Raw genomic sequence first — 25,948 nt, 5'->3', positions numbered from 1 at the left:
TATTGTTCTCACATCCACTGAAAAAGCTTTATAATGGAAGTGAGAGAGACTGAGAAACGTAATTTATATCCTCTGGCAGGAAGATCACTTTCCTTAATCTTGATTTGTGCAGCTTACCTTTTTCTTTAGATTCATTTGATGCCCACATATGTGAAATTGTTGCCTCAAAGTATTACCAAGCCGTGTGCAGAATTGCTGGACTTTAAATCTTTTTTTTTTTTTTAAATAAATTTATTTATTTATTTTTGGCTGTGTTGGGTCTTCGTTTCTGTGCGAGGGCTTTCTCTAGTTGCGGCGAGCAGGGGCCACTCTTCATCGCAGTGCACGGGCCTCTCTTGTTGCAGAGCACAGACTCCAGACACGCAGGCTCAGTAGTTGTGGCTCACGGGCCCAGTTGCTCCGCGGCATGTGGGATCTTCCCAGACCAGGGCTCGAACCTGTGTCCCCTGCACTGGCAGGCAGATTCTCAACCACTGCACCACCAGGGAAGCCCGGGACTTTAAATCTTTTATCAGGGTACTGGAGAAGTATGGTTGGGGAGAAGTTGGTTGGATAGTGGTTGGGAGTCTCAGAATTCTCCCATGATTGTGAAATTCTGTTGGGTCATTCACACTTGGGTGTGGCTTACTTAGAGCACATTATCAGATTGTTCTCTAAAGAGCATCTAGCTGAGATCCTTTGCTTTGAAAGGCAAGGAAAGGTGGCTTTTATTTAGTGTAGGGTTGGTCCTGACTTCTGTGAAACTCACTTTGATACCAGTAAATCACCTTTGAATCCCGAATTTGATTATTTTCTAGTTGTTGGATATGGGCACTGTGGCTTTTGCCTGTGTCAAGTGGAAAGGCTCCCAGACATCTGTGGGCCAAGATGCTTGTGTGGGCTCCCTCTAGACTTGTCATTTCCTTAACTGGCACAGCCTCCCTCCTGCTTCCCAGCTGTCTTTCGTGTCTTTTGCTGAGTGGAGGGCCAGAGGGGTGGGGTGGTACTAGGTGGAGTGCAGGCGGCTGGGCTGATCCTTACTCTGGCAGTCTGTGAACGCCTGGGAGCTGTCACATATGTCAAGTTGTTACTTAGGTGACTGAAAGATGAAAAGAGAACTTTAAGGTATTGTGGAGGTAGCAGCTGTAGGAAGCAGCTACGTCTCCTAAGTCGGGGGGGGGGAGAAACGAAGAGAAAAAGTTGAAGTTATTAAAATTTAGAAACTTGAGAGAAGGAGCCCTGGCTGGGATCCAGAACTCTGAAGAGAGTCTCGCCCTCTGGTGGGGGAGCCGGTGGGGCGGTGCGGGGAGAGGTGCTGTGACAAACTGGCTCTCTCAGTGTGGGATAAACTGCGAATTGGATGAATTGCTGCAGGGATGTTGGGTGATGCTCACAGGCACTTTAGGTGGACAAGAAGCCTGGAAGAGGCAAGTCCCCTCTAGCAGCTTTGGCACTGCCCACCTCATCTGCAGAGTTTAACAGGGAGCCCCTGGCAGAGCAGAAATGTGGTTTGCAGAGTCCCACCTCCAGAATCACAAAGTATAGAAGGATAAGTGAGAGATACTTACTTTACATCTGGCACAGATATAAATTTCCCAGTGTAGAGGGTTTTGGTTTCTTTTTTAATTTTTAAAAATTTATTTATTTATTTATTTATTTATTTATTTATTTATTTATTTATTTATTGGCTGTGTTGGGTCTTCATTGCTCCGTGTGGACTTTCTGTACTTGGGGCGAGCGGGGACTACTTTTCGTTGAGGTGCGTGGGCTTCTCATTGCGGTGACTTCTCTTGTTGTGGAGCACAGGCTCTAGGTGCGTGGGCTTCAGTAGTTGCAGCACATAGGCTCAGTAGCTGTGGGGCACGGCTTAGTTTCTCCGCAGCATGTGGAGTCTTCCCGGACCAGGGCTTGAACCTGTGTCCCCTGCATTGGCAGGCAGATTGCTAACCACTCTGCCAGCAGGGAAGTCCCCAGTATAGACGTTTTAAACATAGAAAGCTGCCTGACCTTCTGCTGCAGCCCATGATAGGGAAGGGCAAGAAGCTCTTGAGATGTGGCAGTATTTGGCTTGACTTTAGTCCTACAGAATTAGGAATTTATACAGTTTTTAAAAATTTGTGTATTTGTTTTGATTTGTTGGGTTTTTTTTTTTTGTAAGTATTATATACTACAGAGAAATGCCTTTGTACCAAATCACTGGAATCCTCCACTTTATTTGGCCAGCCATCAAATCTCGGGAAAGACAGAGCTGCATGCCTTCAAATGGGGATTAAAGAGAGAAAATGCCAAGGGGGACAAGTTCCACCTGCCTTTGACTCTGCGTTAGCCCTAAGGACAGTGCTTCATATACTGCCAGAGCAAGTTAAGAGACATGTTTTCTCTTCACACCTTTTAGTTATAAACTCTTTGTTAGTCGCCTAACATGAAGGCAGAGGTGTGAAGCACTGCCGGAGCTGAGAACTCCAGGCTCTAACTGTGATGTGTGAAAAGAGCCCTTGACTCCCGAGCGGACTTCTACTGGATAGGCTTCTGTGCGCATTTCCGAGAATTAAATGAAACAATGTACGTGAACATCCAACTCAAGTTTAGGGATTAATCCAGTTGTCAGTCCCTGCACATGGGAGTTTTAACTAAATTTATCTAGCTCGCCAGTTCTTTAGGCTCTGAAAGTCTAACGTCCTGCCCAAAGTTTGGCCATTTATTAGTAGTTTAAGGTCTTTTTTTTTTTTTTGCAGTACGCGGGCCTCTCACTGTTGTGGGCTCTCCCGTTGTGGAGCACAGGCTCCCGACGCGCAGGCTCAGGCTCAGCAGCCATGGCTCACGGGCCCAGCCGCTCCGCGGCATGTGGGATCCTCCCAGACCGGGGCACGAACCCGCGTCCCCTGCATCGGCAGGCGGACTCTCAACCACTGCGCCACCAGGGAAGCCCTGGAGGTGTACTTTTGAGCACATCCACAGTTTTTCTTTAGGATAGGTTCCAAGAGGTGGAATTCTTAGAGGTTGGGCCAGCGTGTAGTCCCACCAGCCAAGTGTATGAGATCCAGTTTTCTCCACAGCACTAAATAGCATTGTTTTTTTCATCTTTGACTATTCTGAGTTTTAAGGATTGTCTTGATAATGAGACATTGTTACTTTCAAAATAGGGTTACTCAAAACGCACAATTTCTTTAGATGATTTTATTTAAAAACTTTTTTTTTTTTTGGTCTTGCACATGTTACAGAATTCAGCAAAGCGGGGTACTCATTGAAAAGTGTCTCCACTTTCAGGTGATTCCTTTCCTCAAAGAAGCCATTGTTTATTTGGACAATTTAAATCAGTTATTTTATGATTCTGTAGCCTGTTTTTTTTGTTGTTGTTCAGACGTATTTTTACATAATATATTAGCTCACATTGCCAGCAAGCCCTAAGTCTAGCATTCATATTCTTTAAGATGTATGGTTGCATTGTTTCAGACACTCAGGCTATCCACATGAAGTGGATGAATTTGACCAGTATTACTGTACACAGGTGCTGTATCATATAATACTTCTGCCTTAGTATGTAAATTTGTGCTTATTTCAGTTATATTAAAATCTGAGTTGTCGTCGTCATTTTCTCCTGTGGCTCAGTAGCATAGGACAAAATAATCATATGAAATCACAGAAGAATAAAAAATATTATATGTACTAAGTTATACTGCAGCTGGATCTCTTAAGATTACTTAACTTTCAACCAAATTGATAGTCTTTGAAATATTAAAATCCTTAACCTCATGTTAATTTGGTTTCTTGAGCAATTTCATTCCAAATTCTTCCAAAAACCTTGAGGTAGAGGACTGAATCTTTAATATGTCAACCAGTTAGTACTGAGCAAATGATCATTATTAAAGTTGAGGAAGATGACTATTGGGTCTTCAGAGTTGCTAAAGGGGCTAGAGAAACTTAAGCCTGCTATCTCTGGTGCTTAGTATTTGGTCCTTTAAGTGCACAACCTGTAGGGAAGGTACCAAGGCCAAAGCTTTTGAGCAAAAAGTTTGAAATAGTTTGTGAAGATTGGGTTTGGAATTTTTTAAAAGTCCTTTTTTTTTTTTTTTTTTTTTTTCCCCGCATGCTCCAGCCATATACAGCCACCATCTGGCTCCTTAAAGCCTTGGGCCTACCATTTTTGGAAGTTCTTGGATCCCCCTTTACCCAGTCAGTAGTAGTTAGATCTGTTCATTCAGCTGGTACAGAATGTGAGACACGGTGTGGTGCTCAGCATTGGGACTGCAAACATTAGACCTGGGCCTTGACCTATAGGAACTGGTATAGCTGGGAGACCAACAGTAGGGTGGTGAATTGCGTAAGGGATGGCCTTCTACAGAAGGTACCCCTGCTTTCCAACAATATTCAGTAGCATTTAGTCAGTTGCTTACGTCTTAACTGACAGTTGACTTTCAAAATTGTAGAAATGCTGCTTTGTGGGCAAAATAATGTTTTATGGCTTAAATGGCTTAAGTCTACTTCCTAATTCTCAAGAGCAAAAGGATTTTGTGTATGTGGAGATGTGTGGTTATGTGTGGAAGGAGTACAGAATCTGGGGCCAGGCTCTCTGGGCTTGATTTCTAGCTCTACCAAATACTAGTGTGGACATCCTCACTTGACCTCTCTGTTTCTTTATCTGCTTAATATACTACTCTTGCTCTAGGGTGGTTGGGAGAGTTGGATTGCATAGAACAGCCTAATGTAATTCTGACCCTTATTTAATACTGCTTACTACTGTGTTCTGATTTTGCAAAGATACTGCCTCACTGTAAGTCTAAGAAGAATGAACGTCTTTTGTGTGGGAAACCTATCATTGTCATTTCCTATTTGTTCAACAAAATAGTTAATATTAAACATAACTCTGAAATGGGGCATAGATTTTTTTTTTTTTTTTTTTTTGGCTGCATTGGGTCTTGGTTGCTGTGCACAGGCTTTCTCTAGTTGGGGCGAGTGGGGGCTACTCTTCGTTGCGGTGTGCAGGCTTCTCATTGAGGTGGCTTCTCATGTTGCGGAGCATGGGCTCTAGGCGTGCGGGCTTCGGTAGTTGCAGCACGCGGGCTCAGTCATTGTGGCACGCAGGCCCTAGAGCGCACGGGCTTCAGTAGTTGCGGCGCACGGGCTCAGTAGTTGTGGTGCATGGGCTCAGTAGTTGTAGCCCGCGGGCTCTAGAGCACAGACTCAGTAGTTGTGGTGAATGGGCTTAGTTGCTCTGCGGCATGTGAGATCTTCCTGGACCAGGGATCAAACCCATGTCCCCTGCATTGGCAGGCGGATTCTTAACCACTGTGCCATCAAGGAAGTTCCATGGGGCATAGATTTTTAAAGCATAGTGAACACCCATTTGTCAACAGTGGGTAGGGAAATGGGATGTTTGGGGTAAATAATATATTTTGATTTTATTAGAATTACCATATATGGAGTCAATTTTCCATGTGTTAGACAATACTAAACTTTATTTTTATAGGCGCTAAACTGAAGTTTTATTTTAATCCAGAGTATTTAGGATTTTGCACTGCACAACTTCAAGGGGTGTTATTCATGCAGACTGTGATGTGAATGGTCCTCTCTTGGAGCTGTGCAATGTGGCAGACTTGTTAAAGGATGCTTATTTGGGGGAGACAGACCCTAATATCGGATTGCTTCCTAATTTATCACACAGTTGCATGCAGAGTGTGAAAAAAACTTAATTTTTCCTTTCTGGTGGTTTGGATTTTGGACAAAATTATGTCAGTGACACAGATGGATTGAGAATTCAAATCTGGACCAACTGTAACTTGTTTTTGTTTGCCTCACTGAAAATTTCGACTGCTGAGCTTCCATCTGTTTTCTTGTGTGTTAATATCAACAGAGGCCTTTCCTATTAGTGGAGTCATCAGGCATTTAGCACTTAAATTTTGTGTGATTGCCACATTTGAAACCTGAAATAACTAGTAATCAAGGAAAAGGATTGAATAAATAATATATAGTAGTTGTAGAAGTGTAGCCACTAGCTGGTAGGCCAGGATAAGTGCCTGTTTATGTCATATGGTTTGCAAAGAATATCGATTATCTATAAAGTGCAGGTACATAATAAGTGAAAAAGTGTAAACACATTAAACTGTTTTTAAGGACTTTTGTCTTTGTCAGAACAAATACAAATGTACTGGAATATTAACCGGATTTTGGTTATTAGGAATAGAGCGATTTTAAGTTGATTTCGTATGTATTTTTCTTTAATGAGCAGGTGAAATAAACTTGGGGGAAAAAGCAGGTATCATTTGCAACAAATTTCTTCCTTATTTAGGTATTAAGCATTGTCATAGATACTGGGGATACAGTATATTCATTTATATCCCTTCCCTCAACAGGGAAGATGAAATAGTGAGTATTGAACAGTAATTACAAGGATAAAGTGTATTACAAAAAGGGACCGTCCAGTAGAAGGAAGCATATAGCAGTAAGATTTAACCCATTCCAATAATAAAATGTTTAGCCAAGTTTAGTGCTAGAGAGAACCTTTGAAATGTTCAAGGGACTAAATTTTAGTAGATTCGGGAGGTAAAAGAGTTTGCATGGTTGTATAACAATTTAGTACAATTAGAACTGGGATTAAGTTCAGATTCCTAGCTCTAAAGTTTTTTCCCTAGTAGGTACACCAGGATGCCTGGTGAAGCTCTCTAACGTAAATTAGCTCCGTCTTTAAAGGCTCCTAAACTAGGTAGAAGTTCTTTGATAAAGAAATTAGCCAGCTTCAGGGCTCTCCTCCTTTGGCCCCATTTAATTCCAAAGAGATAGCTGCTTCTTAGCCTCTTCATTTTACCCACAGTCTATTAGCTTTTTTTTTTTAATTAATTAATTTTATTTTTATTTTTGGCTGTGTTGGGTCTTTGTTGCGTGCGCAGGCTTTCTCTAGTTGCAGCGAGCGGGGGCTACTCTTTTTTTTTTTTGCGTTAGGCGGGCCTCTCACTGTTGTGGCCTCTTCCTGTTGTGGCCTCTCCCATCGTGGAGCACAGGCTCTGGAAGTGCAGGCTCAGTGGCCATGGCTCACAGGCCCAGCCCGCTCCGCGGCATGTGGGATCTTCCCAGACCGGGGCACAAACCCATGTCCCCTGCATCGGCAGGCGGACTCTCAACCACTGCGCCACCAGAGAAGCCTGGGGGGCTACTCTTCATTGTGGTGCACGGGCTTCTCATTGCGGTGGCTTGACTTGTGGAGCGTGGGCTCTAGGCACGTGGGCTTCAGTAGTTGCAGTACGCAGGCTCAATAGTTGTGGCTGGCGGGCTCTAGAGCACAGGCTCAGTAGTTGTGGTGCTCGGGCTTAGTTGCTTCACGGCATGTGGGATCTTCCTGGACCAGGGATTGAACCTGTGTCCCCTGCATTGGCAGGTGGATTCTTTTTTTTTTTTTTTTTTTTTGCGGTACACTGGCCTCTCACTGCTGTGGGCTCTCCTGTTGGCGGAGCACAGGCTCCAGACGCGCAGGCTCAGCGGCCATGGCTCACGGGCCCAGCCGCTCTGCGGCATGTGGGATCTTCCCGGACCGGGGCACGAACCCATGTCCCCTGCATCGGCAGGCGGACTCTCAACCACTGTGCCACCAGGGAAGCCCTGGCAGGTGGATTCTTAACCACTGCTCCACCAGGGAAGTCCCCAGTTTATTAGCTCTTAACCTTTCCTTCACTTTCTTTTCTGTCTAATTTAGACTTTGTTTTCAGCAAACAATGGAAGCCAACTTTGGCTATTTTAATCTGCAGTAGTATTTTTTGAGTTATGAGATATCTAACACAGTCTTTAGGAGCACCAAAGAGAGAGACAGTCAGGAACAAGGCTCAGACTCACATCACGGACTTCACTGTGGGCATTGCATGCGACACACACTACAGTGTGATTGCTGATGCCAAGTACAGGAGGCTGCACTTGGCTGTCTAGAGGTAACTACTGCTGTTCTCTCCAGAATGGATCCTTATTTCTTAACTTCTGATGCACAGGTTTTTGACTGAGCCTAGGTCTCACATGCTAGGTTGCAAGAGAGTTAGGAAATAATACTAAAGCTTCTGTTGAGGGAGGTGAGGATCCATGAAGGCTGGGGAGTGTGCTTCCCAAAAAAGGGTGTTCTAGCTGTTGGGTAGCCAAAAGCAATGACGAATGTCTACTACGAACCTCATTTTGCCTTCTGCTGCCAGACAGTCCTTCTGTGTGACCATAGATAAGTTTTTCTATTTTCTACAACAGTTACTTCAAATTTTCGCATTCTTTTTTTTAAAATTATATAATGGTTATGTTTTTTAAATATTTATTTATTTATTTATGGTTGCGTTGGGTCTCCATTGCTGCGTGCTGGCTTTCTCTAGTAGTGGTGAGTGGGCACTTCTCTTCATTGCAGTGTGCAGGCTTCTCATTGTGGTGGCTTCTCCTGTTGCGGAGCATGGGCTCTTGGCGTGCGGGCTCAGTAGTTGTGGCTCACGGGCTCTAGAGCGCAGGCTCAGTAGTCGTGGCGCACGGGCTTAGTTGCTCCGCGGCATGTGGATCTTCCCAGACCAGGGCTCGAACCCGTGTCCCCTGCATTGGCAGACGATTCTTAACCACTGCACCACCAGGGAAGTCACTCGCATTCTTCTTAAGCTCCCAACCTGAACATTGCTCTAAGGAAGAGGAGGGAAAGGTATGAACGAATGGGGAATTTTTACCATTGCTTAATAGTGGATAGATTTATAGACAACTGTCTAAACTCACACATAAGGGCCTTAAAATGAATTATCAACTTCAAACAATGAGTTAAAACTTTGAGAAAGAAAGAAACCCACAATCTACATCATTTCTAACTTAAGATGAATTTTTTTAAAAGTACGTATTCAGTGGTTTTTGCTAATGTATCACTCATAATTAGTGTTCACCATACAGGAACCGGCATTTAAAATTTTTCCCTGTTTCCATTCAGGATGAATTCAGAAGACTTTCCCTTCCCCACCTGCTAAGTTACACACTCCCTACCTGAATCTTAAATATGCAAGTTTTTTTTTTAATGGGTTTATTAACAGTGCCTTAAGTACCTTGGCACAATAGCAATCCCACTGATGAAGTGTTACTAAGCTATTAGGTCCTCTCTTCATTCAGAGGTCTAAGATATCATTCCTAAGACACAGAATTCATTAAGATGGACAGTTAAAGTATTCAGATCACTAAGGACTTATTTTTATTTTTTGAGCTGGTGCTAAAGTCATTTCAAGCCATGAAGTGTTATGGCATCATCAAATAAGAAACCAAGAGAAATGGGGAAACATAACTTCTATCAGTCTACTAATTACAGTGCTGGGTATTCAAAGGACATTTTTACCACCAAGAATTTCATGAGTGCTGTATAAAGGAGTAGTTGATACTGTCTTTAACTGTGATGCCAGTATTTAGAAATCTTTCAAAAAAAAAACAAAGGGAAAAAAAGATGGAGATGTAAAGTTTCTGTCTTTCCAGAAAACTTTTAAAGTGTCTTTAGAAATAGCCAAGAAAAAATATGCCCCCAGTCTAGTCCTGTTGTTCATATAGTGTCCCTAACTCACACCTGTACCTACTCTAAGACCTTGAGATACCCATTCTAAAACGCATCTTCCAAAAACTGACTTTTGGGAGGGGGAAGGGGAAGCTGGGACAAAATGAGAGAGTGGCATGGTCATATATACACTACCAAATGTAAAACAGATAGCTAGTGGGAAGCAGCTGCATAGCACGGGGAGATTAGCTAGGTGCTTTGTGACCACCTAGAGGGGTGGGATAGGGAGGGTGGGAGGGAGATGCAAGAGGGAGGGGATATGGGGATATATGTATACGTATAGCTGATTCACTTTGTTATACAGCAGAAACTAACACAACATTGTAAATCAATTACACTCCAACAAAGATGTTTAAAAAAAACCCTGACTTTTATGTATATTTATACTCACATTGAAATAAATTCCTGGGGTGGGAGGAGGCAAGGGACTCTGTTTTACTTAGAGTTAGTTGATGCCACGATACCACGAGCAAAATAAGGAATTAATACATTTGTTAGTAAGTTCATATTTCAAAGTCACAGAACATTTCAGAGCATAATGGTTTTTGTAATATCAGAGACAGAATAGCTTACCATATAACAGATAGTTCGGGTCAAAATGGTCAAAAGCCCACGCACAGCAATGAAGACCCAACGCAACCAAAAATAAATAAATAAATTTTATTTTATTTTATTTTATTTATTTATTTTTTTTTTGCGGTATGCGGGCCTCTCACTGCTGTGGCCTCTCCCGTTGCGGAGCACAGGCTCCGGATGCGCAGGCCCAGCGGCCATGGCTCACGGGCCCAGCCGCTCCGCGGTATATGGGATCCTCCCAGACCGGGGCACGAACCCGTATCCCCTGCATCGGCAGGCGGACTCTCAACCACTGCGCCACCAGGGAGGCCCGATAAATAAATAAATTTTAAAAACCATTATTAAAATTTAAAAAAGAATGCAAAAATTGGTCTATACCAATTTTTAAAAAATAAATTTATATTTATTTATTTATTTATTTATTGGCTGTGTTGGGTCTTCATTTCTGTGCGAGGGCTTTCTCCAGTTGCGGCGAGCGGGGCCCACCCTTCATCGCGGTGCGCGGGCCTCTCACTGTCGCGGCCTCTCCTGTTGCGGAGCACAGGCTCCAGATGCGCAGGCTCAGTAGTTGTGGCTCACGGGCTTAGTTGCTCCGCGGCATGTGGGATCTTCCCAGACCAGGGCTCGAACCCGTGTCCCCTGCATTGGCAGGCAGATTCTTAACCAGTGCGCCACCAGGGAAGCCCCTATACCAATTTTTAAATCAAATATAGCAGATTTTTTTCCTACCCTATTTATCTTAGTAAGACTATATACTTCTTCAGTTGACAATCCCAAAAGAAAAAAATAAGTGACATGGCTTAATTTACCTTTTTCATGAAGCACTTCCTCAGGATTATGAAGCCCTTCCTTAACTTCTGTGCTATTTATTGTCCTGCCAAACATTTGATATTTACACTGTTTGTATTACTTGTCTTTCTATTTACCATTGAGATTAAGAAAACAGGCTCTGAAGCTACAGTGAGTAGAGCCCAACAGCCTGGGTTTCAAACCTGGCTCTGTCACTTGCTAGCTTTGGTTATACTGTTAAGTGTTCACTCTTAGTTCCTCATTTTCCTCATTTGTAAAATGGGTCTGAGGATTAAATGAGTTAGTAATACATTTAAAGCACTTAGATCGGTATTTGACCTAGTTTTTTTTTAATTCCTTGAGCTTCTATAGATTCTCTGCTGATCTGGGAACATTGCTTGATAATTGCACAGAGTCCCTGACCTTATGGAATTTACAGGCTAGTGATGCGGGGGGAAAAGAAACAGACTGCAACATAACCTGATGTGTTTAGGGGGCAAAAGAATTGGGGGGTAGTAGACAAGGAAGTCAAGGAATTCAGCCTAATAGTTTTCCCTGTTGGATGCACAGTTTGTGAGTAGGATTTTCAGATTTTTGTCCATTGTCACTGATTGGAATAATCGTACATGCCGTTCCTGGGATAGAAGTTACTAACTGACAGCGGGTATAGTAATCCTTCTCATCAGCTCTGTGTGGGACCTGAGTGTGCATGCATTTACTCCTGGAAGAAGCCTTTATTTAGCACTTACCACCACCATTTGCTAGCTGGAGTTCCCATCTTCCAATAGTGTAGGGTCTGACAAGTAAACCAAGTTACTGTGCTAGTTATAGTAAGAGGAGTGGAGGTATTAATGCGCAGGAAACTGGAAGTATAGGGAGATGCTTCCAGACAAATTCAGACCTGAGAAATAAGTTGGTTGGATATACTTAGCCTTTGAAAAGTCCTTCTCTGGCTCCTAAGTCTCCATTCCTTTTCACTGAACTTAACAGAAGTATTGATCTGGTCTTGGGTTGGGGAGAAAAATTAGAATGGAGAGATTTCTTGCCCAAGTCATCCCACCCTATCTATTGGGTGTTACTCCAAGTGGAACACAGGAGTACTTTCTTAACTGTTTGTTACTTATCGGTCTGACCGGAAATAAAGCTTTTCAACAAAGTGCTATCTTGGTATCCAGAGCCTTTGAAACAGTTACCTCCATTTTTCCATCTCTGAGTGTACCACCTAAGAAACGATGAGATTTAAGGGTATGGGAGTAGAGGGAGAAAAAGGAGGAGGAGGGTGTGCCTTTAGAATTATTATTCTCATCTAACTTTAGGATAAGCATTTTAAAAAACAGTGAATTAGGGTAAAATAATTAACTTTTATGATTGTCAGGTTTTTCATTTGCCAAGGAAAAGGGGTTGATATAAGTAGATGATGTCTTATGTCCACTAGAGGGTAGTGTGGACCATAAAAATTAAAATTATTTCTCACCGATTAACCCTTATTTCATTGTGAACTTGCCTTGTTTGAATTAATTTTTCTCCATGCAGTGTTTTTTTTTTTAATTGCTACAAATCATTTTCAAACACAATCTGGTGACTGTAAAAACAGTAACACACATTCCCGTCATTGGTGATTCAGATGTTCTGACATTACTTTTTTTTGTTTGTTTTTGGCCGTGCTGTGAGGCTTACAGGATCTTAGCTCGCCGACCAGGGATCAAACCTGCACCCTTGGCAGTGAAAAGCCCCGAGTCCTAACCACTGAACTGCCAAGGAATTCCCTGACGTTACTTTTCATAAAGAATTTTTTGAGGGGAATATAGTGATGCTTTAAAATTTCTCTACCAAATTTTACTCACTATATGAAGTAAGTTAAATTATTCTTAATGACCTGTAAGTCAAATCATCACATAACAGGATTGTCCTGTGTTTCACTGTCCTATATGGTAGCTACCAGTCCCATGTAGAGATTGCAGTTGAAAAGTGTCTAGTTCAAATTGATATGTGCCCTAAGTATAAATTACACACTGGATTTTGAATACTCATTATGAAAAAAGATTATAAAATACATCAATAATTTTTACATTGGTTACGTGTTGAAATGCTATTTTGAATATATTGGGTTAAATAAAATATTAAAATTTTACCTTTTTCTTTTTACCACACTACTTTTTAAAAAATTAATTAATTTTATTATTTATTTGGCTGCACTGGGTCTCAGTTGCAGCACGCGGGATCTTCACTGCTGTGTGCAGGATCTTTAGTTGCAGCATGCGAACTCTTTTTTTTTATTATTAATTTATTTTTGACTGCATTGGGTCTTCGCTGCTGTGTGTGGGCTTCCTCTAGTTGCGGTGAGCGGGGGCTACTCTTTGTTGCCGTGCGCGGGCTTCTCATTGTCGTGGCTTCTCTTGTTGCGGAGCACGGGCTCTAGGCGCGTGAGCTTCAGTGGTTGCAGCACGTGGGCTCAGTAATTGTGGCTCGAGGGCTCTAGGGCGCAGGCTCAGTAGTTGTGGCGCATGGGCTTAGTTGCTCTACGGCATGTAGGATCCTCCTGGACCAGGGATCGAACCTGTGTCCCCTGCATTGGCACGCAGATTCTTAACCACTGCGCCACCAGGGGAGTCCCTGATAGAGTTATTGAGTATAGTCAGATCTTAGGCGAGATCAGCTAAAAGATCCACAACTGCAGTTTTGTGTTTCAGAGAATATTCTAAATGGGGAAAAACCTAATTGCTTTAGATATAATGTGTTGGGGGTATATACAGTTAATAAGTGAGACAGCTTTTCCTACATGAAAATTAGCACTCTTTTTCTAAGAGTGGTTTATTATCTAAAATTTTACTGTACATAATTCATTGCCTTAAAATTTGTAAGACCTTACATTGTTTCATAGTGCACACAAATTATTACTGAACCTAAAAATGGGAAAAGTCCTAGTTAATGGAGTTTAGTTGATTGAATGTCAAGTGTTGTCATTACTGTGGTGTTATTCTGGGATTTGCTCTTTGAGTCCCAATAGATCTATTGATAATCAGATCAATTTGATGTTATTTAAATCCATTAAAGTATTTGTAGCATGAACTGCTATATACATTCTGTAAGGTGACATAGTTTCCTTGCGACCTAATCTTGTTCCACTTAAATTCATATTCTCCTTTTATGTACTTCCTTTTCTACTTTTTGTAACCAATTTTCTAAACTAGTCTACATTACTTTCTATTCTGCATGGCCTAACCTAAGTTCTACCTGGGATTCAGTCCCAGGGTTGCTTCTAAACAAATAGGATCACAAAATGCAACTAAAGGTTATTGTTTTCTTTAAAAACAAACACTGTTATTTAATAAATCTTTAGACTTGTTACTGTGCTTTGTTCTTACCCTAGATTCTTTTTTTTTTTTCTTTTTTTTTGCGGTACGTGGGCCTCTCACTGTTGTGGCCTCTCCCGTTGTGGAGCGCAGGCTCAGAGGCCATGGCTCACGGGCCCAGCCGCTCCGCGGCATGTGGGATCTTCCCGGACCGGGGCACGAACCCACGTCCCCTGCATCGGCAGGCGGACTGTCAACCACTGCGCCACCAGGGAGGCCCCTAGATTCTTTTTGAGTTGGCTATAATGTGACTGTGGCCTTCTTATGTGACTTCATTTGCCAAGTCCTTTTACAATGTTATCTCATTTGCTCTTCATAGCACCTCTGCATGAGAGGTAATGTTCACTATATTGATGAGGAAGCTGAGGCTCAGAGCAATGTAAAATACTTGCTCAAAACTGTAGTTAAGCAATGCACTAGTAATTTGAACCCCTTATTTCTAGACTTGAATACTTCACTGTCTTTCTACCAGAGGATAGGATAAAACTAGAACGTGTTTCACAGTTAACCATGTGTGCGAGTAGTAGCAGGAAGGATTTTATTTCCTACCCAGTTTTTTGCCTTTTTAGGGAAAAAAAATGGACAACTTCTGTGGGAGAGAGTTGTTCCATTTGGTTTGGATTTTATTCTTTTTTTCCTCCTGTAATTTATACTGTGGGTTTGGGAAATCAGTGCTGTGTCGTCAAATAATTATGCATCTATTCATTATATCAAAATCCATTAGGACTTGAGAGCATATAAAAACTATTTCAAAAAGTTTTCCATACCCAAGAGCTTATTCTAGAATGTGTTCCGATTAAATCTGATACTTGATCAGGCCACATGATATGTTTAGTATGTACGTTCTTTAGAAAGACTGATTTTGAGGGTGAACTGAAGATGAGGAGAATGCCCTCTCTGCCTCTGACAATGTCTACAGAGAGTGATTTTGAAGCTATTTTGGGATGTGATCTTGGAGGCCCTTCTGGAAGCTTTTTATAGCTTTGAATAGAGCTACTATTTCGTGTAACCAGGGAATGATGTTTTGGGGCTCTTGGACCCCAGCTTTCTCTTTTTTCCCCCCAGTCTCTCTCTTTATGGCTTTCTAAAAATATGAAGACCTGGGGTAAAACCAAAGGAGGATGGAGGTGAGGAGTCAAAATTCAAGGAATTTTACCATCCACTTCTGTTCTCATTCCTTCATGCCTGCTGTTCATCCTTATATCTTTACTTTTTCTCTTTTGTTCTAGTTACATGCTGGAGGACTTCCCAAGATGGGAGGCTTCTTTATTGCCTCGAGATTTTTAATGCTCCAAAAATGTTTTACTTTGTTTGAATCTAAAGAATATTTTGCTGAAAGTAGTATATAGCATTTCAGTTTTTGATTTGCCCTTGCATTGCCATGATTAAAACAAAACAAAACAAACCAGTCTTGAATTAAAGTACTGAAAGCATTACTTTAAATAAGTTTAACACATTTTGGGAAAGGATTTGATTTTGTATCTGCATCTTGTGACTGTTTCCATATATAACCATGCCAACAGAGGAATCTTTTTTTAGTATATGCACTGCAGGCTGTAAAGTGAAGTAGTGTAAGGTGTATAATTTTTTTAAGTGAAGGCAGTGTGAATACCATATTCTCGTTCATTGATTTTCATACCTAAAAGCTTACACACTGCAGTGTTCTAAATGGTTTTGACGACACAGACGTATTCAAAGTGTTGAAAATATATTACTAGTATCTAAAACTACATGTACTATTATTGTCAGTTTGTATATTGAATATTAACATTCTTCTGGCTAAATAATTATAAATTAGATTATTTCTTCCCACACCTGAGTGGATTCTTTTTCTTCTCGTGATGTGCTCATCCTGCTTTGAATAACATTAATGTTAAAGATGAAATTTCCGATCGTCTATTCTTCGTTCTTTGTAACATTAGATTCATAAATCAGTAAGATATTTACTGAACATCTATGGTGCCAGGCACTGATCCAAATGCTGAGGATACAGCAATAAATAAACCCAAATCTCCCCTTCTGTGTTACTTACATTCCAAACAAAACAAGTGAGATGTAATATGTTCGGAGGCCCTGGAGATACAGTTGGTGGCGGGGTGGGGGGGGGGAGCAGGGATAGAGGGGGAGGGTGTGGGATAGGGTGGAGTGGGGTTTTCAGATTCAATTATGGAGGCTTCACTGAGAAAACACATTTGAATGGAGATCTTGGGAACTGGGTGGGTGAGCTCTATAGAAAGTTGGGGGAAGAGAAGTGCGCACAAAGCACCTGAGGGAGGAGTATGCCTCGCAGGTTGAAGAACTACAGAGAAGCTAGTCTGGCTGGAACAAAGCAGATGAGGAGGGGGGATAGGGTGGCAGAAGCATAGCCGAAGATGGCTAAGAGATAGGTGGAATGAGGGGATCATGTAAAGCTTCTTTGGGGGGCATTATAAGGACTTTGATTTTTAAAAGTTCTGTGGAATACAGATGGGGGTTGAGGGTCGGAAGCAGGTAGAACAAGTTAGTTGGCTGTTGCAGTCTGCCAGGTGAGAGCTGGCGGTGGCTTGGATCAGAAGTGTAGCAGTGGAGTGAGGAGGCTCCTGTCCAATTCCGGGTAGATTTCGAAGTTCAAGCCAACAACGTTTACTTATCAGGTTAGATGGGTGGGGTATGAAGGAAAAGGTGGGTCAGTTGGAAGGATGGATTTCTGGTTAACTGACATGAGGAAGGCTTTGAGGAGGAGCAGGTTGAGCGTGGGGAAAGGTTATGCTAAATTTGGGATGCGTATTAGACATTTAAGAGCGGCTGTCAAGCAGACAGTTATGGATAGAAGAGGCATGATTCAGGGAGATATCTGTGCAGGATATGCTCTTGGGGCTTCATATATGGAGTGGATTGAGTATTTAAATTCACTGGACTGGATGCGATCACTCTGGAAGTGTGTAGGCAGAGTAGAAGACCTAGGACAGAGCCCTGGCGCACTTCAATATTGGAGTATTGGGGAGGTGGGAAGAAACTGTTGCCATACAAGTAGGAAGAGAGCCAGGAGAGTGTGGCTGCAAGAAGCTGGATGAAGCCTTGCAGACCAAGGAGAGGGCAGACCAGCTGGGTAAGATGTTGTGTTTAAGTCAATTAAGATGAAGATTAAGCGTTAGCCATTTGATTTTACCATGTGGGAATCATTGATGACCTCAACAAGCAGGTTGGTGGCTAGAGCCTGATTGGAGAGTTGTGTTCAAGATAGGAGGGGAAGAGAGAAATTGAAGACATGCAAGTATAGATAACTTTAAAAGAGGAGCAAAGCAGTGGGGCAGTAGCTGGTGGGGGAGAGTCAGGTCAAGGTCATTTTCTCCTTTTTGGGGAGAGAAATTACAGTAAGTTTGTACAGTTTGGGGAAAGATCCAATAAAGGGGAAACTGATGATTCAAGAGAGGAAAGCGATGCTAGAGCAGTGTCCTTGAGTAGGTGAAAAGGAGATAAGATCTAGAGGAGAGGTTGGTCTTAGCCAGAGTGACAGCCATTTCATCCTTAGTACAGGAGAGCACACGGGCACACACATGCGGGTTGGTATACAAATGCTACAGTGGGAACTTAAGGAGGTTTCTATTTTCTCGTGAAATACAAAGCAGAGTTATCAGCCAAAAGTGAGGATGTGGATGGAGATATTGGAGGTTTGAACAGAGTGGAGGAAGGATATTACAGTTATTTAGGAGAGAGGGAGAAAGATGGAAAAGAGAACTAATGATATGATTGCTGAGGGAGCAGGAAGGGTCCATTTGAGTCGTTGTCAATTTTAGAGACTAATCGGTGTGGTTGTGTATATTTCTCTAGCCCTGTTTAAGTGCCTAGGCACTTGTACTTACTTTGTTCCATTATATTTTGCAGAGGGGAGATTTTCAATGGCTTTAAAAACTAATTTTACTTTTTAAACAGCTTGATTTTGGTAAAGTTTAAACAGAGCAAGTTAACCTTACCTATGTAGTAATTATAGTGGTTTTTTTTTCTCTTTCCCTTGAGTATAAGATCAGTTTTATTAGTCTAATTTTATTCTCAACATATTTGTAGACATTTGTAGCTGGAATTGTATATGATGTCATCAGTATTTGCTTGCAGTTGCTTTCAGCTGATTGTGATTATTTATGTTTTTTCCTTTGAACTTTGCATTTTATTAAGCTAAATAAAAACCATTTGGGAGATTGGAGAGGTTCTTTTATGTCCAATTCCAAGAGATAAATTTTCTAACTTTTATTTTTGTGTTTAGCAAAATGATATTTGTTTCACAAATGTGTTATGTTTTTCTGTTGTAGGAAACCCAGCGTTTGCTGGCAGAGCCAGTTCCCGGCATTAAAGCAGAACCAGATGAGAGCAACGCCCGTTATTTTCATGTGGTCATTGCTGGCCCTCAGGATTCCCCCTTTGAGGGAGGGACTTTTAAACTTGAACTATTCCTTCCAGAAGAATACCCAATGGCAGCCCCTAAAGTACGTTTCATGACCAAAATTTATCATCCTAATGTAGACAAGTTGGGAAGAATATGTTTAGATATTTTGAAAGGTAAGTGTTATCTTTATCATTATATGCTATTAAGATTTCTTCTTTTTCTCTTAAGCATTCCCTTTTGAGAATCTGAATATTGTAATCTTACCTTATATAATATAAAGACCACAGAACTCTGTAGGAGGGAAATGCAGCAGTTCTGTGGCTGTTTTTTTCATGCTTGGTCATTCTGGGCCTGTTGCCTTCATAGATAAGTGGTCCCCAGCACTGCAGATCCGCACAGTTCTGCTATCGATCCAGGCTTTGTTAAGTGCTCCCAATCCAGATGATCCATTAGCAAATGATGTAGCGGAGCAGTGGAAGACCAACGAAGCCCAAGCCATAGAAACAGGTATTTAATATTCATTCTCCTTCACACCACTTCCACTTTAAAAAACAACCTGTACCTTTTTTGGGGGGGTGGGGGTGGGCGGGGGCTGCACTGTGCTCAGCTTGCCAGATCTTAGTTCCTGGGCCTAAGATCTCCTGGGCAGTGAGAGCACCGAGTCCTAACCACTAGACCGCCAGGGAATTCCCCTGTACCACCGTTTTAAAAACATCGTTTAGAGTCTTAACAAGAAAAAGAAAAATACATTAAAAGGAAAAAATCAGATCTTTCTTATAGTATGTAAATAACCTCTTAACAAAAGATGTTCAAACGCCATCTTATAGCCTGCTACATGACTCCCAAATTCAAAGAGGACCTGTAATTGGGAGATCTTGGACTCTTGCATAACTACACATGATTTAACAAATACCTGAGTGCCTGCCATTCATCTAGCAATACTTAAAGATAATGGAAGACCTTTAAGCTTCTTTGAGCTGTTCTTGCAATCTGTTTGATTAAACTGAACTATGTGTCAGTTTTTAGTTAGGGAGTTTGAAATCAGTAAGCTTCTTGCTACAGATTTTAACATAATTAATGAGGAGCATTATATGTCTAGAAATGAAGGAGACAAAAGAAGACAGCTCTTTTCATCCTGTTGAATTTTGTAGAACTTTAAAATTCTATTGTAGTGTTTTGGTAATTAGACATACAGACAATCTTTCTGCCCTGATCCAGATTATAGAAAATGGCATGAATTTAAGGGATTACAGCATGCTGTTTCCATAATTAACTTAATACTGTTTGTTTACTTTTTATAGAGTTTGGAAAGGAACATATTGAAGTAAGTAAAGTAATAATTGCGTGCTTGTTTTTGTCTACAGCTAGAGCATGGACTAGGCTATATGCCATGAATAATATTTAAATCGATCCGATCATCAAGTGTGCATCACTTCTCCTGTTCTGCCAAGACTTCTTCCTTTTTTGTTTGCATTTAATGGACACAGTCTTAGAAACATTACAGAATAAAAGCCCAGACATCTTCAGTCCTTTGGTGATTAAATGCACATTAGCAAATCTATGTCTTGTCCTGATTCACTGTTGTAAAGCATGAGCAGAGGCTAGAAGTGTCATCTGGATTGTTGCGAAATGTTTAAAAGCAGTGGCCCTTCTCTGCTTTTATTCATTTCCCCATCATGGTTTGAGTGTAAAGCACTGTGAATGAAGTTAGTTGTCAGGGTTAGCTGCAGGGGTGTGGGTGTTTTTCTTTGTTATTATTATTTTTTTTGGTGGGGGGGGAAGGTAGTTTTATTTTAATTTTATGGGCTCCTTCCCCCTTTTTATGGTGATCTAATTGCATTGGTTAAAAGCAGCTAACCAGTTCTTTAGAATATGCTCTCTAGCCAAGTCTAACTTTATTTAGACACTGTAGATGGACAAGCTTGATTGTTTGAACCAAAATGGGAACATTAAACAAACATCACAGCCCTCACTAATAACATTGTGACTTTGCTGTCAAGTGTAGAATCCTCCCTTCAAGAAAAAGCTTGTGACCATTTTGTATGGCTTGTCTGGAAACTTCTGTAAATCTTATGTTTTAGTAAAATATTTTTTGTTATTCTACTTTGCCTTTGTACAGTTTATTTTACTGTGTTTATTTCATTTTTCCCAATGTGACAATCGTATTTAAAAATTAAAACTGATAGAACATTCTCTTTTGGTCTTCAACGTCTGACAAATTGAATGGCGAGAGGTAGATTTTGCCCGTTTCTTTTCACTAATGCAAAATTTGTGTTAAGATATATCACTGAATGGAGTATTTATAAGCTGGCCCTGAGCATGCCTAAAGCATCAGTATGTGACATTTTTTACCTCCTAGAAATTTGAAATAAATGTGTTTGTGTTGTCTGATTAGTTAGATGATCATTGGTGTCTTGCCACAATGTTTGAAAATTACTGTAGAGGAGAGTCACAGCACAGCCACACTCGTGACTGGCTTTATGTGGGACTTTCACATGTGCCACATTTGTGTCTGGCATTTGCATTATGACCTTGCTCTTAGTTCTTGTCTCGGAACTTCATGTGTGACCACTGGTGTGTGTTATTAGGAAACACCAATCTGATAATCACTTGGGGTTTGCTCAGGCCATTTATGAGTCTTTCTTACAGACCTGCTGAGCAAATCTCAAGCAGCCAGCTTGCATAAGTGTCATCAGAAAGATTTCTCCTTTAGAGGGCATCATATCCTCAATTAATGATTCTTACTGTCATCCCTCTAATATTTGCTACGGGAGCTCCTTTTATTCTTTAATTTGATAATCAACTCTTTTTTCTGCATTGACAGAGTTCCTCCCCCACAAAACTGTTCTTTCCCACCCTTCCATATCTAATTCCTGATTCTTGTTATTTTTAAGACATAAATGTAGTCAGTCATAAAGTATGTAAATGTTAACCTGTGGGTTGGAACCTTTGTCTCTTGCAGTTTAAGGTAATGGATATTGTAGCCCATCTGAATTTTCCCCCCCTCTTATTCTCGTAACTTCTGGAGTTTTTTCAGAATGTGGTGTATTTTATTGTGCTCCTATGTAAGATGAAGAATTATCTATTAAAATTACATTTTCAACATACAAAAGTTTTTGATGACTGGTAACTGGTATCCTTCCAAATAAATGCATTGCTTGGAAACAAATGCTAGTTTAATTCAGAATAAAATTGTTCATAACCCTAATATTGTAAATTTAAAGACTTAACAGCAGTTGTCATTTATAACAATTCTTGAGCTGTTTAGAAGTTGTCTTGCCACTGAGGAAACTGAATCTCATTCTGGGGCCAAAATGAGTGAACACTTCAAGCAGTTAAATAGAGATCAGCTTTATTTATTGCAGATGGCACTGCTCATGATGATAGCTAGTATTACATAGTGATTTATAAGTTATAAACTTCCAGATTTAAATCTGTTGCTCTACAAAAATGTATCTAAAATAGGCCTCTGATATCTACTGAGTTTTTGAGTTATAGAAATACAGAAATGAAATAATTCAGTTTTCATTTCAAATACATGAATTCCTAATTTCATGGCATCATGGTTTTTTCCTTTGTAATTTTGATAAGAGTCCCCATTGTTTTGGTAATACTTCCTTTCTCAACCAGTGAGATGAAACAAGAACCAGTGTGTTGAGCTTTCTTAGGATTTAAGGGGCTCTGGAAGAGTCCAAGATAAGAGTTCGAAAACTGAGAGCTACATCTGGCTTTGGGGCCTATTTTCCTTGGCCCACACAGTGTGGTTGGTTAAAACATTTTGAATTCAGTGCCAACATTTAAAAGGATCAGGAGACTCACATGAAAGTCTAGAATTCTGGTAACTTGAATGATCTGAAGTTCTGGCAGCAGCAGACATGACCTGCCTTATGTAGGGTACCTTCTGGGAGGAGCTGAGTAGCAGCCATCCTAAGAAGAGCTTGTCATTCTTCTCTTAATTCAGTGACTCTCCAGCTGGTGAGAGTCCTCTCCTGGCCCACCTGCTCCTTTATGTAGTTCTTTTCACTTGTAAGCCTTTGACTTTGTAACTACTAAGCTTATGGACACAGTTATTCGTCAAGTAAAAGTGCCTCATATGTGCCCAACACTGTACTACTTGTTGGGGATGATTAGGTGTATGAGACTGGCATGGGACGTTCCTTTGTGGACCTTCTAATCTAATGGGGGAGGGGGCATGGACAAAGAGCAGTTTCCACTCTGATGGAGAAGGGAAGTAAGCACTTGGGAGGGGCCACTCTTCTGGATTCAACACCTCCAGGCTGGGGAACAGCATGTGCAAAGCCCTGGGAGAGGAAAAGAATCTGAATATTTTGATAAGTGCTTCTTGAAAGTCAACTCTGCCCATTCAGAAGCTTTTCTGAAATCCTGAGGTATTAATAGGAGCTTTGTTTTTCATGTGATTTTTAAATTTTGTTGTCTCCTTTGCTGTGATTTGCTTCCAAGACTAGTTAGTCTTGGTCCTCTCAGAGGCTGTCTAATGAGATCTCAGATTTCAAATTATGTAGAACTTAAACCCTGTTCTACACCAAGAACACACTTTTAATACAGTTTCAGAGCATTTAAAAATAGATCAATACACAAAAGCCATAGGTGCTATGGTTTAGCACTATTAAAGGAGAGTGTGGCGGGGAAATCTGGTATCCTTTAAGACATAAGCACAGTTTTAGCTAAATGGAACTAAATGGTATCATGGGAATGATAGGAATCGGCTTTATGTTTCTATTTGATGGTTCAGGAATGTTTTGGCTATTTACTCTAGCCACATCAACTTTTTGTTAGTTGCAGTAGCAAAGGTTTAAAAATACAGCCTTACCTACAAAAGGTGGGGAAAAAAATGCCATGATTATAGGGCAGCTAATTCAACAGTCTATTTTAAACAAATGTAATATTTCATTGGAATAATGTATTTTGGGGCTGGGGGCAACATTTCATTTAGCTATTTAGCATGCTGCTTAGTTTAAGAAATATCAGGGGTTTATTTTTAAATGATCACAAAAGCAAAATATGTTGACTGTAATAACTTGAAATATTAAGAATAAAAATCTGTACTCCGCCATCCAGACTGGTGATACTTTGTTTCCTTAACCAAATCCCCCACCCCCTGAGTTAATTTCCATTTTTATCATTGAGGTTGGAAATTGGGAGGATTTGTTCCAAGAGTTGGCTTTGCTACAGCTTTATGTTACAAATTGGACAAGTTCCCATTGGCTGCAAAACTGGGAATTGGACTAAAGTTTTTCCTGTTAAGTATGGAACTCAACATGAAGAGTCTGGGTCCTCCCTTCTCCCTGCAATTTCACCTTTGCTACCCTTTAGCTGATCTCATTTCATATGTGCCAGTTGGCATAGCATTTCGAAAGCGTATGAATGCAGACTTGCTAACCAAGCTGAGCCGCTGTGGACTTGATGTAGTTGTTTCTGGTTGGTTGGAGAAGCATATGGTAATTGTCTGAATATTTAGACCGACCTTGTCTCGTAGCAGAGCAACAACTGAAATCCCATGATCTCATAGAAGTACATTTTATGGTGCTCATTAAGGAGCTTTAACATTGCTCTGCTAAGCATTTTTACCTATGGGACAAAAGAAGTTTTAGAAATTATGAAAGATTTGATAACTCAGGTTCCTATCATGTGGAATAACTAGCACATTTCCATTTTACATATTCCTGATCCATATTCACCCACCATGTGACTCCTTTTGAAATAGTTCATGATCTAGATTAGTAAATCCCAGTAACTCTTGTTTCATTATAACCTAGCAAGTTTACAGAGTATTCTGGCTTAGGTTCAACAGTAGACTACTCAAGAAGACTTACTCAGACCTGTCAAAAGCAGGTCAGACACGATATGTTGGTTACACTAAATTTGAACTTGGTGCTGTTTTCCTTATGTTTTGGCAGGAAGCATTAGGACTGTGAGTAACCAAAGGAGTAGGGCCAAATTCTTGTAATCCGTGTTTTTTCATTTTGAAACGGTAAATATTTTGGGCTCTGCAGGCCATGAGTCTGTCTCGATTACTGAACTTTGTCAGTGTGGTGAGAAAGCATCCATGGACAATTTTAAACAAATGGGCATGCTGTGCTCTTCTCTAACAAAACTTTAATTTTTCACATGTCACAAGGTATTTTTTTTTCCAACCATGAGAAGTGTAAAAAACATTCCAAGTTTGTGAATTATACAAAAAACAGGCTGGGGACTCCATTTGTTCTGTAGGCTGAGTTAACCCCTACCTCCTTGGCAGTGATTTGATTATTCCACTGCTCTTGTGTTAGAACCGAGGGAGATGTGTCTCTCCTCCCCCTTTTAAAAAGTGATACGGGGCTTCCTTGGTGGCGCAGTGGTTGAGAATCTACCTGCTAATGCAGGGGACACGGGTTCGAGCCCTGGTCTGGGAAGATCCCACATGCCGTGGAGCAGCTGGGCCCGTGAGCCACAACTGCTGAGGCTGCGCATCTGGAGCCTGTGCTCTGCAACAAGAAAGGCCACGATAATGAGTGGCCCCCGCTTGCCACAACTAGAGAAAGCCCTCGCACAGAAATGAAGACCCAACACAGCCATAAATAAATAAATAGATAGATAAATAAAAAATAATAGCCAAGCATTTGAAGCCCTTAAAAAAAAGTGATACGTTACTGTTACTCCAATAACGGAAAAGATTTGTGATGCAGATGTCCTTTTTCTGCTTTGATAGTAATACATATATATTTTGGTAAGTTATATACAGATTGGGCACTTATAAAACCCAGTTTTTTCATTTGAGATTATTGAACATTTTCACCTTGAAAATTTCTCAGAACGTTCACTTAAAAACTATACAGGATTTTATTTTTTTGGCTGCGCCTCTTGGCATGCAGGATCTTAGGGATCGAACCCGTGCCCCCTGAAGTGGAAGTGCAGAATCTTAGCCACTGGACTGCTAGGGAAGTCCCTATACAGGATTTTTAAAGAAAATATGAAATCTGTACAGGCTCCTTTAAAAAATGTGACCTTAACAGGTAATGCTGTATTGTTTTTCAATTAGCACTATTGAAAGGACCTCCATCTGTGGCAGCACATTTCTCTGGTAGCTGTGTGGTGTTTATCAAGTAGGTGACCATAATTTAACCCCCCGGTTTGTGCATTTAAATTGATGCCAGTTTTATGAATAATGCAATACACATCTTTGACCATATTTTGATTTTGCAACTTGTTGAAGTATTTTTGTTGACTGGATTCCCAGAAGTGGAATTGGTGAACGGGTTATATGCATTTAAAATTTTGATAGTTACTACTACTGTTGCTCTCAAACAGGCCATACCAGTGTACTCTGCATCCTTAACCTGAATGCCATTTTTATGTCTGTATAAT

General features: G+C 40.9%; 1 protein-coding gene across 1 annotated transcript in view; it reads left to right on the top strand.

The window, feature by feature from the left end:
- The window catches only part of UBE2N (ubiquitin conjugating enzyme E2 N), a 34,241-nt gene extending 13,555 nt beyond the window's left edge, over positions 1-20,686 (top strand). The window contains exons 2-4 of the mRNA XM_082636137.1: positions 18,510-18,756; positions 18,950-19,090; positions 19,948-20,686. Of these exons, the coding sequence (XP_082492263.1) occupies positions 18,510-18,756; positions 18,950-19,090; positions 19,948-19,988 (429 nt within the window). The 3' untranslated portion in view covers positions 19,989-20,686. The remainder of the gene's footprint in view (positions 1-18,509; positions 18,757-18,949; positions 19,091-19,947) is intronic.
- Positions 20,687-25,948: the final 5,262 nt, after the last annotated feature.

This window comes from Mesoplodon mirus (genome assembly GCF_964341445.2).
Source record: "Mesoplodon mirus genome assembly, chromosome: 11".
Classification (NCBI taxonomy): Eukaryota; Metazoa; Chordata; class Mammalia; order Artiodactyla; family Ziphiidae; genus Mesoplodon; species Mesoplodon mirus.
Note: the sequence above shows the minus strand (reverse complement) of the source record. Positions and strands in the feature narration are given on the sequence as shown.